The sequence below is a fragment of the Leopardus geoffroyi genome, chromosome B1 (assembly GCF_018350155.1).
Source record: "Leopardus geoffroyi isolate Oge1 chromosome B1, O.geoffroyi_Oge1_pat1.0, whole genome shotgun sequence".
Classification (NCBI taxonomy): Eukaryota; Metazoa; Chordata; class Mammalia; order Carnivora; family Felidae; genus Leopardus; species Leopardus geoffroyi.
Genome location: NC_059327.1, coordinates 204,500,561 through 204,514,942, shown reverse-complemented (window position 1 = coordinate 204,514,942; position 14,382 = coordinate 204,500,561). Strand labels below are relative to the sequence as shown.

General features: G+C 45.1%; 1 protein-coding gene across 1 annotated transcript in view; it reads right to left on the bottom strand.

The window, feature by feature from the left end:
- Window positions 1–14,382, bottom strand: part of POLN (DNA polymerase nu) — a 151,486-nt gene that overhangs the window by 55,269 nt on the left and 81,835 nt on the right. The window contains 3 exon segments of the mRNA XM_045474955.1: window positions 7,602–7,738; window positions 8,617–8,694; window positions 9,890–9,947. Of these exon segments, the coding sequence (XP_045330911.1) occupies window positions 7,602–7,738; window positions 8,617–8,694; window positions 9,890–9,947 (273 nt within the window).

The window sequence follows — 14,382 nt, the reverse complement described above, 5'->3', positions numbered from 1 at the left end:
CAGTGTCGCCAGCTATGGTGACAGAGACAAGAGAAATCAAGAGGAAGCATGTGCACTTTATTAAAGCCTTAGCTTAGGAGCAACACAAGTCACTTTTGCTGACATCTTATTAGCTAGAGAAAGTCACAGGCCCAAGTCTGTCATCTGCTGGGTAGCAAAGCACCACCTTCCCCCAGAGAAGGGAAGCACTTACCTTACGAGAGACTATCTCAAAAGAGCTCCCCAAAAAATCTTAAGAAGAAAAACTAATATATTCTGCAGTGAAAAATTCTTTTTTAAGTTTCACTCTGAAAATGTTGAGTTGAATGCATAGCCAAAAAGGAACATTTTGTAAAACTTTTAGGAAACCACCTAACTGGGCAAATGTGTAATGATTACTGTACTGCGGCATCTTCCTATGTGTGAACCAGACATTTACCATGTTGGGTCTTCCGTTCCACGCACAGTGTGTCTCCCCACTTGCTAGGTCCTCTTGGACTTCTCTCTGGCACGGTGAAATCTCAGACATGTGGCTCCTGTACATACTTTGTTAGCTGAGTACTTAAGTTTTTCTTATCTTTGGATGCTACGGATAGTACTCCATTATCTTTGGAGTGATTTTAAATTATATTGTCTTTGTTAGTTTAAGAGAGCAAGTGTGAGCTGGAGAGAGGCAGAGGGAGAGAGAGAGAATCTTAAGTAGGCTCCATGCCGAGCGATGCAGGGCCTATTTTGGACCCGCAGTTCAGAATGGCTGTGTCTTCCATGAGCATTTGAAAATGCTGAAGCTGGCCGCAGCAGCTCTAAGGTCTGACCTCGCTCTGATGTGACTCCAAGGGCAGGTTCCAGCTCTCAGGCTCTCTGGCTCTGATTGATGAAATTGCAGCTTTCTAGAGGATTTCTAAGATTTGTTCCCAGTCTCCATTTTATGTGTAATATATATATTTGATAAAAGGTTTTTTCAAGGAAATTGTTAGTCTTTGAAAATGTTACTAAATATTCCAGAATATAATATCAACTTGCCCATTTGCTCTCTGAGTTTCAAACAATAGAACATTTGCATGAAACAAACATTTTTAAGAGTAGATTTGATCTTGCAGCTTTTTACCATGTGCTATTCTAGTCCTCTGTTTGGAACATAAAAGTCATTTCCACAGCAACTAATTATAGTACAAGTCACAAGCACTGGTTTATTACCACTGGTGGGGAATTAGAAGCAACCATCATGCAAATATTAAAAGCCTCTTAGTTTTGAAGTTCTCTCCAAAACTAACACAAGCTAATCAAATGCAGAAAAGACACGTACAAGATCCAACGTAGACATGAACTTCTCAGGTTGGCTTTATGGCCAATCAGCTTAACATGAATCTGAAGAGAATTATTTTCTGCCCAGCACTTCGTACCTTTTTCAAAAATCAGCTGAGCATATTTGTGTGGGTCTGTCTCTGGCTTCTCTTTCCTGCTGGTCTCTGCTAACATCCCACTCTCTTGATTTCCGTATGTCATATCTTACTATCGGCTAGTGATTCCTCCTACTTTATTCTTGGTCAACATTGTTTTAGCTATTCCAGGGCCTAGGCCTTTTCACATAAATCTTAGACTAAGTGTAGTTATGTCTACAAAACACTTTCTTGGATTTTAATAGGGATTGAATTAAGCCTATGGATGAATCTAGAGAGACCAGACACATTTACCATGTTGGGTCTTCCGTTCCACGCACAGTGTGTCTCCCCACTTGCTAGGTCCTCTTGGACTTCTCTCACTGGCACGGTGAAATCTCAGACATGTGGCTCCTGTACATACTTTGCTAGCTGAGTACTTAAGTTTTTCTTATCTTTGGATGCTACGGATACTACTCCATTATCTTTGGAGTGATTATTTTAATTTTTTTCTTTGGACTGATTTTAAATGGTATTGTGTTCGTTTGTTAGTTTAAGAGAGTGAGTACGAGCCAGGGAGAGGAGGGGAGGAGGGGGGGGGGAGAGAGAGAGAGAGAGAGAGAGAGAGAGAGAGAGAGAGAGAGAAACTTAACTAGGTTCCATGCTCAGCATGGAGCCTGATTGGGGGCTCAGTCTCATGACCCTGGGATTATGACCTGAGCTGAAATCAAGGGTCAGATGCTCAAGTGACTGAGCTACCCAGGCACCCCAGTACTGTGTTTTTAATTTGATTTTCTGCATGTTGCCAATTTATAGAAATGTAATTGGATTTTATATGTTGATATTGTGTCTTGTGACCTTGCTGAACTTACTAGTTCTAAGAGTTAAAAAAATTCTTTTCTAGTATGTTCTTTGGGACTTCTATACAGACAATGATGTCATCTGCAAATACAGTTTTATTTCTTCCTTTCCAATCTGTATACCACTATTTCTTTTTTCTTGTCTTATTCAATGGCTAGAACTTCAACATTCAATAATAACAAGCTGTCCCTGATCTTAGAGGGAATGCATTTAGCTTTTCACCATCAAATGCTGTTAGCTACAGGTTTTTTGGAAGATGCTCTTTATCAAGTTGAGGGAGTTCACTTCTTTTTCTAACTTCCTGAGAGTTTTTATCATGAATGGATGTTGGATTTTGTCAAATGCTTCATCTGAGTCAACAGATATAATCACATTATTTTTATTTTTTAGTTTAATCACATAGTGGATTATATTAATTGATTTCCAAATGTTTAACCAGTCTTGCCTACCTGGAATAAATCCCACTTGAACATGGTGAATAATTATTTTTATACATTGTTGGATTTGGCCCGCTGATAATTTTTTGAGGATTTTAGCACCTAAGTTTGTGAGGGATATTGGACTGTAGAGGGTTTGAGTTTTTTTGTTTATTTTGTTTTTACTCTCTTTGGTTTAAGCGTTAGGGTAATACTGGCTTCACAGTATTGGGAAGTGTTCTTATATTTTCTAGAAGACATTATATACAGTTAGGTGTTTAATTCTTCTTTAAATGTTTGGTAAAATACTCCAGGGAAGCCATCTGGACCTAGGGCCTTTTTCTTTTTTTAATTTAATTTTTTTATTTTTTTAAATTTACATCCAAATTAGTTAGCATATAGTGCAACAATGATTTTAGGAGTAGATTCTTTAGGGGCTTATTTTTTAAGAAACTTATAAATTACAAATTCAATATCTTTAATGATTATACGACTATTCAGATTATCTATTTCATCTTAGTTGGGGTTTGGTAGTTCGTGGTTTTGAAGAAATTGGTCCATTTCTCCCAAATTGTTGAATGTTTTTAGCACAAAGTTGTTTGTTATACTCCCTTCTTACCCTTTGGATGTCTGCTGGATTTGTATTAATATTCTTTATTCCATTCCTGATACTGATGATTTGCATCCTGTTTTTATTTTTGTCAGTTTACCAATTTTATTGATTTTTCAAAGAATCAGCTTTTTTTTTTAATGCTTATTTTTGAGAGAGAGCAAAAAAGCGAGAGTGTGAGATGGCGTCAGCATATTGTCAGCACAGAGCCTAACGCAGGGCTTGAACTCAGGAACCGCAAGATCATGATCTGAGCTGAAGTCGGAAGTTTAACCGACTGAGCCACCCAGGCGTCCCTCAAAGAATCAGTGTTTGTTTCATTGGTCTTCTCTGCTGTTTTCCTAGTTTCAATTTTATTGATTTCTGCTCTTATCTTTATTAGTTCTTTCCTTGTCCTTGTTTTCCATACCTTTGGAGAAAGGGCAGGGGTGAAACTAAATCTATGACATGCTAAAAAAACCGCTGTATTATGTTATATCCTAACCGAAGGGAGAGTGAGGCGGAAGAAAGGACATTCGGGAGGAAGACGGTGAGCACTTGTGCTCAAGGTGCAGAGGAGGGAAGAGAGGCAAAGATCAGGCACCCGAAGAGGCGGTCAGCACTGTCAGTCATCAGGGGACGTGAGTCAGAACCACAGCGAGACAGCACCTCACACCCACCAGGACAGCGAGGACCCAACAGACAGACAGTAAAAGGTATCGGCGAGAACACGGGTAGAGTGGAAGCCCGTGCGCTTAGGAGAGTGTGAAGTAGGATCACTACCTTGTTCCTCCAAAACTTAAATACAGTTGCCACTGAACTGTACGTTTTGAAATGGTTGAGATGGTAAATCTTATATTATTGTATTTTACCACAAGAAACAAAAGTTAAACAGAGAATCACTGTAGAGCCCGGCAATTCTGTCAGGTTAGAAATGAAAACACGTGTGCACACAAAGCTTGTACGTGGACGCTCGCAGCATTATTATTCCTAACAGCCGGAAAAACCCACACAACGCCCGCCAGCTGTGAATGGCTAAACAAACGGAAGATTATTTGCTTATTTAAACCGAAACATAGACGATACACTATTCCATATAAAGGGATATTATTCAGCCATAAAAAAGGAGTGAAGTGCTGATACTCGCTACCATGAGGATAAACCTTAAAAATACTATGTCTGGTGAAAGCAGCCAGACACGGGAGCCCACGTATCGTATGGTTCCATGAATGTGAAACATCCAGAACAGACGAGCGTAGAGATGGAAGGTAGACTAGTGGTTTCCGTGGGGGAGGAAGAATGGGGAGTGACAGGGATACAAGTGCAGCTTCTCTCTGGAGGGGTGGAAACGTCCTGGAACCAGGCAGTGGCAATGGTTGCAAAATCTTGTGAATGTACTGAAAACTGCTGAATTGTACACCTTAAAAGGGTGAGTTTTATGGTAGGTAAATCATATCCCAATTTTAAAAAGAACAAGGAGAAGGGCATCTCCCGACGCAGCGGGCCGGGAGAGAGCACGGGACTCGGAGGGGCCGGGGGTCAGTGACAGAGCCGCAGAGCCTTTGAGCTGGGGATCGCAGGTGGGGAGTGCCTGAGCCCACTCGTACTGTGGACCTCAGCACCAACTGCACCCTGAAGGGTGGTAATAATTGTCCTGGATGGAGGAGTTCCGGGCTTCAAACTGGAAGAAGAAAAGCCTAAGTAGGTAAAGGGAAAGTTTATTCAAAAAAAGCAAAGATGAGCCAGCAGTGAGGAAGAACAAGGAGTAAGCATAGACTTCTTTTGTACCTAAACAGTAACTGAGGGCTTCAATGGGGTTGAAAATAGGGCTTCCCTGAAGCCACCCTAGACGGTCGTTGTTGTTGTTGCTCTCAGTAGAGGGGAAGGTGGAAGTCGACAAGGGGAATCTAACACTGCTAGAGTAAAAATGGAAAATAAAGAGCCTGTGGATGAGGACTTCCATGTAAAGTTGTACTGGTTGTGCACTGCACAACTCTAGGAGGTGCCGCTCACAATGATGTGTAAATGAGTGGCATTGCCTAGAGATATGCCATGCACAGTCCTGATCTTGGCAATAGAGGATGCTTCCTCTTTTCAGACAGGAACTCTGAAGACTGGGAGAAGGGCACACATTGACACTGAGGCGGAGCGGGAGGGAGTTCGGGGGCTCATCATGTCATTCAAGTAAAAGGTGAGGTTTTCTTTCAAGATTAGAGAGAAGAGTAGACGTTTGTGGCAAGTCTCAAAACATCTGGAGCAGCCAATGAGTAGAGACTAGAAAAGGTCCTTCTCAGGTCAGATGACCCAAACTTACGGTGCACTCACTCACCACCACTTAGTGGCTTCCTGCTGCACCCTGGGGGTGGGCAACAGGAGAGCAGAGAGTGGGGTCACCCAGGGCTGGAAACACCAACCAGGAAGGGGAGAAGTCAAGGGAGCGGCAAGTCCTCGGCGGGACAGCTGATGGGGCTCAGTGGGCAGGCGGGGATCCGTCCTTCCTCCACTGATCCAGTGGCCACCCAGCAGGGCCACAACTGTGTGGCCTGGGGGTGAAGGGGGTGTGGAGGAGGAGTCTGGACTGCATCCTGTGGAAGGACTCCCAGGAAGGGAGCACAGACAGGAGAGGAGGGCTGGGCGGCCAGAGAGGAACCCGGGCCACAGTTTGGGGGGGAGGTGGGGTCTCGGGTCTCAGTATGAGGTGGCCCCGGAGGGGTGGCCAGTATGGGGGAGGCCCTGGCCTAGATGCTACAGATGGTACAGGGGACCCAGGCCCGGTGGCCAGACTGCAGGTCGCTGCCGGGAGCTGGCCGAGGCCATGACCGCCTTGCCCCATGGGGGGGGTGGGCCACCATGCCCTCCCCGCCCCCTCCTCCGGCCTAATGCTCTGCTGTTCCATGGATTTTGTGACCTCCCCCTCGGATGCCATCATGAGCCTAATTCCCACAACCACTCTTCAGAATCCAGCTCGGCGTATACCTCCCTCCTCTTGTGTATACAAGAGTAATTTTCCTAATTTTTAAAATTCAAGTTAGGGTTGAAGTCTTGTGATGGTGGGGGCCTGGAGAGGAGATGCTTTCTGGCCAACAGGCTGCATGCTATTCCCTCATTCACCCAACAGACGCACCCTGAGACTGCACACCTCACGGGGAGGCAGGGGGCAGGGCCCCCATAAAGGGACACTGAGGCAGGGACATTCCAGCGGGACAGGCCGGATAGACACCATGGATATTGGTGGTGACAGGGAGGTCAGGTCCTCGAGGGAAGCCATGGGGCTGCACGATGGGCTGTTGGGGAGTCACGGGGACACTCGGGGAAAGAGCTTCTCAGGGAGGGAAGCAAAGGCCTGGGTGAGGCATGTACCTGGAGTGCCCGGTGGCTGTGGGGGCCCAGGTGGGGAGGGGCTGGTGCCCGTGCTGGATGGGGGGCCGGCCTCGCAGGGCTCACACGACTTCGGAAAGGACCGTGAGGTGGACGGAGAGGGAAGTAGGGTGGCCTGAGCACCCCAGCCTTGGTGGAGCGGTGCCTCCGGGGGGGACTCCTGAGGGGAGCCAGGCTGTGGGGGAGGAGGCCCGAGGCAGGAGGGAAGGTGGAGCGAGCAGCTGCTGGTGGGGGGACGGAGAGCAGGCCGGTGGCCTTCCCGACAGGTGGCCACCCGGCGCCTCTCGCGCCACATAGCAGCATCTCGGTTTAGCTCGAGGCAGGGCGTACCTGCCCCGGGGAAACGGAGCGCTCCTCCTTGTTCCGGAGAGGAGCCGCTACCTGCCTCCCTTGCAGCTACAGCCCTGCTCTGGAAAGGCTGCAGGGCAGCTGTGTGCGGCAGGGCCCAGGCGGGATTCCCTCCTGACGAGGGGAGCTCTGAGGGGGAGCCCCCGCTTCCCTCTCGTCTCCTGAGAGAGGGGGCAGCAGGTACTTCACAATCGGGACCGGAAAAGCTGACAGCCCGGGGAACACAGACGCAGGCGTCTGAGACACTGTCCGGCCGCCCAACAAAACCTGAGGCCGTCGCCCCCCGAATTCTCTGTGAGTGTAGGGACCGTCCCTTGTGGCCTGAGTGCTCCCGGCCTGATGGGGTGGGAGTGCGGAGACAAGGGCCCGTGCCCCGCACAGCACACGCACACCCCACGCACGTGTGGAGGGGGACGGACTCCCACCCTGGACTCTTCTAGCATCTCGGGTACATTCTCTAGCCAGGGGCTTCGTGTGTGGAGGCGAAGGGCATGGGTTCTTTCATAATTAGGGAAACTGGCATCCAGTTGTCTACTCCTCCCTTCAAAGGGATCAACTACTACAGACACATAATTTCTTTCTTAAAAAATAGTCTTGGAATAACTTCAGGCTTTTGAAAACTCATGTCAGCATTCCTGCAGATCTGATAACATTGTGAGCTCATATATCTTACCACGGTGAAGTCAGGGTAGAAAATACATCATCTTTTTCAGATTCCCGGAATAGCTTCCAAAGTTCCGGATCCCCAGATAAGTGTGCAAGAATGCGCAATTCAATCTGTGAAAAGTCTGTGAGATAAGAGTCTACGCTAATTCGGCATCCACGAACAGCCTCTCATCGTTGTACCCGCGGCCCAGCCCACCCTCAACTTTCCGTCCTCACTGCGGCCTCTCTAGCGACATCCCCCCACCCCTCTGCCAGGTTCCTTTGGCCTCAGGGCCACCGGCCATCCCTGTCTCCGCAAGTCTAAGTAAGAGACTCCCCCCGCCCGCCTCTGTGAGGCCAGCAGCGCCTCGTCTGTTTATTCTGTACATCAGAAGTGTGGAAGGGCCTGCTGTGTGCCAGGCTGTGCGCTTGGCATTTGTTAGGGAACAGAACAGACCAGCCTTTCTCCGCGGAGCCTACGTTCCAGGAGCAGGAGACATTGTGAGTTATCTAGAGTGTCGGAAGACGAGAAGCGGAAAAGACGGATCAAGAAAGGAGGTTGATGAGTGAGTGGGCCGTCGGTACACACGTCCCTGAGACAGTGATGTCTGAGCAAAGGCACCGAGGAGGTGAAGGAGGGAGCCAGAAGGTCTCTAGTGAAGAGGTTCCATGCTGGGCACGAGGTGGGGCTGGCCCACGTTGGAGGCCAGCACATCTGCAGCGAGTGAGCAAGGCAGGGAGCCAGGGTGATGAGGACAGATGGCAGGAAGGAGAGGCAGACGGGGTGGGGCTGTACAGGGGCATCTGGGGTCTAGACAGGGTGAGGGACCCTGGGAGCAGATCTGCTTCCATTCACTATGCACAAGAAATCTCCGCATAAATTTTTGCCTTAGGATTTATTTTAAAGAGTGAATTCTGTAAGTACTTCTGAAGTATTCGTCTCCAAACACATGAACTGTATGAGATGCATAAAGTGAGCTGCAGTGACACAGGGTGTCTCTCGGACATAGTCTGCCCTCACCTGCCGCCAGGAAGGTGTGGCCCTCGGGTGAGACCAACGTGCTCCTTGGGGAGACGGTGAGCCTTCCGCCTTCCGCACCTGAATTGTTCTTTCTTTCTTTTTTTTTTTTTTAACGTTTTTTATTTATTTTTGAGACAGGGAGAGACAGAGCATGAACAGGGGAGGGTCAGAGAGAGGGAGACACAGAATCTGAAACAGGCTCCAGGCTCTGAGCTGTCAGCACAGAGCCCGACGCGGGGCTTGAACTCACGGACCGCGAGATCATGACCTGAGCCGAAGTCAGCCGCTTAACCGACTGAGCCACCCAGGCGCCCCCTGAATTGTTATTTCAAGGGCACTTGGCAAATCTGGACACGAGCTTCTTCACAGCCAGTTCTCACAAAGTTTATTCAAATATCATTCCAAATTTAAGAGTCCAGATTTCTGACTGCTGAATATATTTATTAACATAATTTAGAAATATCATGGTACTGCTGAGAGTAAAGTGGATTTTCTGTTGTTAAAATTTTATGTTGTGTCTGGAATTCCTGGTGAGGAAAAGCTCAAAAACTACTGACTCTTGAATGTACTCCAGTTAAGAACAGTGTAGAGATTCCCTGAACCTCTCCGACCAGGAGACAGACTTTGGGGAAGTGCGGTCCTACGATGCACCAATATGATTTGAAGGGCGGCAGGAGGCAAAGTTGCTCTGGTCACCTCCATGGTCCTGCTTAAGTGTGACTTCGTGTATTTGAAAAGGACCCCTCATCATGCTTCACTGTTTTGTGGGGACCCAGCAGAAGCAGCAGCTCCTGAAGCAGAGGGGGCAGGACCCCCCTGCCCCAGGGTGCAGGACCCCAGGGGGAGGGGCCATAGAACCTTCTTTGCTCAGGTTTGAGCTTTTTCTTTTTTTATAAATGTAACCAGCAGCATTACCATGGAAGAGCTCAAAAGAAAGGTGTCAGCATGCTTTTATAAACATTTTCAGTAGTTTTCAGACTTTAATAAAAGCCAGTTTTACTGTGTTTGTTTTTCTCCTCTATTGGGAAGCTGGTGAGGGAGAGATGGTGGGAGGGGAGCTGCTTTCCTTGTATAATTATCATCTATTTTAACTCCCTAAAAGGGAGGTGCCATATCAGTTTATTTTTCAATGTGTACTTAAATCCTGGTCATGCAAATACAGAGAACTTCAGGAACCAAAGAAATTAGTTCTACAGAAAAGCAATTATATACACTTGTAGGTTTTTAGAAAATGTTACCCCAGACTTCAGCAAAGTAGAAAGAAATAGGTTACCTTTAAAATTCTGCGGTTTAGTAATCCGAATTGGGTGCTTGGAGATACCTTGAATATTCTGTGAATAAGAGGAAGACAGTTTTAGCTAAAATATCTACTCATAAATTAACCTGTATCATTTAATATTATTATTTATTATTGTTTTCATTTTTCTTAATGTTTGTTTATTTTTGAGAGAGAGAGAGAGAGAGAGAGAGAGAGAGAGTGTGTGAGTGGGGGAGGGGCAGAGAGAGAGGGAGACACAGAATCTGAAGCAGGCTCCAGGCTCTGAGCCATCAGCACAGAACCCGACGTGGGCCTCGAACTCATGAGCTGTGAGACCATGACCTGAGTTGAAGTCAGACGCTCAACTGATTGAGCCACCCAGGTGCCCCTCTTGTTTATTATTTTTCAAGTAAGCTCTACACCCAATATGGGGCTTGGACCCATGGCCCCGAGATCAAGAGTCACACGCTCAATCGACTGAGCCAGGCAGGTGCCCCCAAATCTGTATCACTTAAGGGCATTTAAAATGCGTCATATTTTATCAAAATAGCTAGTGCCAATACATTATGCACAGGCATATTACTGCTCAACACAAGAGTCTAATACTGAAACATGACTCTGTTGAGTACGCCACTAAGTATAGCTGGCAAATATGAGAACAATTCTTTTTGACTCTAGCCTGTGCAGCCCATATTGTAATTATACACAGTAATGCTGTTAGCAGCAGCCGAAATTACAAACTTAGTTAAAATTTTCTATATAACATGCTAAATGTAGATTTCTGTGAAGTCTGTATATTGTAGTTTCCCCTTAAAAACATATTTGAAGATGAAAATCCTGGTCTCTCCACCCTTGTTTGGTGCTCTTGGCACTCGGTACTGGCCTCAGTCTGGGCACGTGCAGCCGCCCGGTGGCTGGTGGCCACTTTGTCCACATCCCCTGCAACAGCTTGCTAAGCACCTTCACACCTTCACAACTTGGACTGAATGGCCGCTGACTTCTAGCCTGTCACTGCCATTCAAACTGAGAACTTCTGGGGCAGTGTCCTTTTGTGCTCGGTAGTACCTTCCACAGAGACACCCGCTTTGCCTGTAATGGAACTCGTTGGGCACTGGTTGGTCTACACTCCCTGACTACTCTGGTGAGGCTGCTGGGCATCTCAGACCCTGTGATTCAGGCCCAGCAACCCCAGGAGGCAGGCACCATCACCCCATTTTTTAAGGTGAGGATATTGAGGCCCAGAGGTATGAAGCTAGTGGCTCTCAAGTTTTCTGTACAACAGAATCACATGACATTTAAAAACAATACCAAATATTCACACGATAAGCTCAGTAACAGAATACAGACGACAGAAAACAAGAGCCAATGAACTTAAAGACAGATCAATAGAAACTATCCAACATAGAGGAGAGAAGAAAAATGTTGGGGGAACATGAACAGAGGCACAGGGGCCTGTGGGATAATATCAAAAGTACAATATGATTGTGTTATTTTATTATTTAAAAATGTTTTTAAATGTTTATTTTTGAGAGAGACAGAGAGACAGAGCATGAGTGGAGGGAGGGGCAGAGAGAGAGAGACAGAGAGACAGAGAGAGAGACAGAATCGGAAGCAGGCTCCAGGCTCCCAGCTGTCAGCACAGAGCCCAATGCAGGGCTGGAACCCATGAACTGCGAGATCATGACCTGAGCCAAAGTCACACGCTAAACTGACTGAGCCACCCAGGGGCCCCTGATTGTGTTATTTTAGTCCCTGAAAAAGACTTGTGTACACACACACACACACACACATACAAACCCTTAAATAATGGCTAAAAATATCCCAGATTTAGTGAAAAACATGTTTTTCGGATTCAAGAAGCTGAACAACCTTAAATAAGATGAATTAAAAGAAAATCAGGCCTGGAAACATCACAAACTGCTGAAAACCAAAGATTAAGAACAAAGTTGAAAGCAGGCCAAGCAAAATGACACAGGACACACAGAGGGGCGACCACGCGGGCGGCTGCAGGCCTCCCTGCTGGAGCTAGGTCCACAGATGACAGCAGGGCGGGACGCAGGCTCTGTCAACTCAGAACTGCTCTTCGACAAACTGTGTCCTCCCAGAATGATGGCAAACTGAAGATACCCTTGGGCGAATAAAAACAGACAACGTGTCCTCCGGGGCCTGCTCTGAAGGAGGTGCTAAGAAAGTTGTTCAGGCTAAAGGGGAAGGTCCCAAGAAAGCCTGGAACTTGAGAAATGAAGTGAGCAACAGAGAGGCTCAGGACCCGGAGAAGCGTAACAGACTATTTTTTCCCAAGCTCTTTAGAATATTTACTACTGTTCAAAGCAAACACTATAACACTTTCTGGGGTGTTTATAGCATGTGCAGACATAACGCATAGCGGCGATGACAGAAGATGGTGTTTGTAAGTCTTCCACAACTTACGGAAAGTGGTAAAATGTTCCATGCAAAAATACACTGAAAATTGATATGTATACTATAATTGGGTAGCCATCATTAAAAAATATTACACAACGAGATGTAGCAAAAAATCCAATATACAAATTGAAATGGAATTCTAAAAATTATTCAGTAATTCAAAGAAAGGTATGAAAGAGGGAACAGAAGAACAAAAACAGAAGGAACTAACAGAAAAACAAAATGGTGACCCAAACCCAACCATACCAGTAATCACACTCAATTTAAATACTTTAAACACACCAATTAAAAACAGAGTTTGAGTGCACAAATATAAGACCCAACTATATACTGTCTACAAGAAATCTACTTTAATAAGATTTAGATAGATTACAAGTAAATGGATGAAAGAAGATATGTGCCATGCAAACACTGACTAGAAGACATCTGGAGTGGTTACATTAACATAAGACAAAGCATCATTCAGAAGGGAAAATACCTGTATGAAGAAAACATCATGGAATGATAAAAAGGTAAATTTACAAAGAAATATAAATTCTAAATGTGCAGACGTCTAACAACAGAACTTAAAAACACACAAAACAAGAACTGGTAGGCTTGCAACAAGAAACAGACAAATCCACAATTACATTACAGGTGTAAACACCCCTCTCTCAGTAGTATGTAGAAATGTGGAGATAAAATCAGCAAGGATACAGAAGACCTGAGCAACACTGTCAACCAGCTTGACCTGACTGACATTTATAGAACCCTATGTCCATAGACAGAACACCTATTCTTTTCAAGTGCACCTGATACATTGGTCAAGATAGACAGCACCATAGCTTGTAAAACAAGCAGATTTAGAAGAATTCAAATCATTCAAAGTGTGTTCTCTGGCCGTAATAAAGGTAAACTAAGAATTATCCGGAAAATTCACAAATATTTGGACATTAAACAACATACTTCTTAATTAGTCAGGAGTCAAAGCAGAAGTCAAGGGAACTTAGAAAATATATTGAATGGAGCACAGAAGAAAACACACAGTATCAGAATTCATGGCATGTAGCCAAAGCAGTACTTACAGGGAATTTTATAGCATGAAATGTTTATATTGGAGAAAGAGAAAGGCCTCAAGTCAGTAATTTAAGCTTCTACCTTGAGGAACTAGAAAGAGAAGAGCAAATTAATTCTAATGCAAGAAACAGATAATGGAGCTGAAATTAATGACATTTAAAACAGAAAAGCAATACAGCTGAGCCTTGAAAACACGGGCTTAACCTGTGCAGACCCACATACACATGGGGTTTTTTGAAAAATACAGGACAGGACTGTAAATGTATTTTCTCTTCCTTGGGATTTTCTTAATGGCATTTTCTTTTCTCTAACTCACTTTATTGTATGAATATGGCACATAATACAGAATATGTTGATCAACTATATCTGTTATTGGTTAGGCTTCCGGTCAACAGTAGGCTGTTTGGGGGAGTCAAAAGTCCCATGTAAATTTTCTACTGAGCTGGGGGTCAGTGCCCCAACCCTTGTGTTGTACAGGAGTCAATTGTGCTGAAAAATCAGTGAAACCCAAACCTAGTTCTGGTAAAAGACCAATAAAAATGACAAACCTCTACCTAAACTGTTCAAGAAAAAAAAGAGGAAGGTGAAAATGATCAATTTCAGGAATGAAAGGCAGATATCACCACCGAGCACACAGACACTAAGGACAATAAAGAAACTGTATGAGCACAATGTGCCCATAAACTCGACAACTTAGATGAAGGGGGCGAGTTCCTTGAAACACACAAATTATCAAAATTCACTCAAGAAAAAACAGGAAATCTGGATAACCTACATCTATTAACAAAAATTGACTCTGTAGTTAAGAACCTTTCCATAAATAAAATTCTAGGTCTAGAAAGTTTCGGTGCTGAATTCTACCGGTTATTTAAGGAATAAATAATATGAATTCTGCCTGATCTCTACCAGAAAGTAAAAAAGAATACTTTCTAACTCATTTTATGAGGCCAGTAATATCCTAATAGCAAAACCAGACAAAGGCTTTTCAAGAAGAGAAAACTACAGACTAATATCCCTCATGAATATAG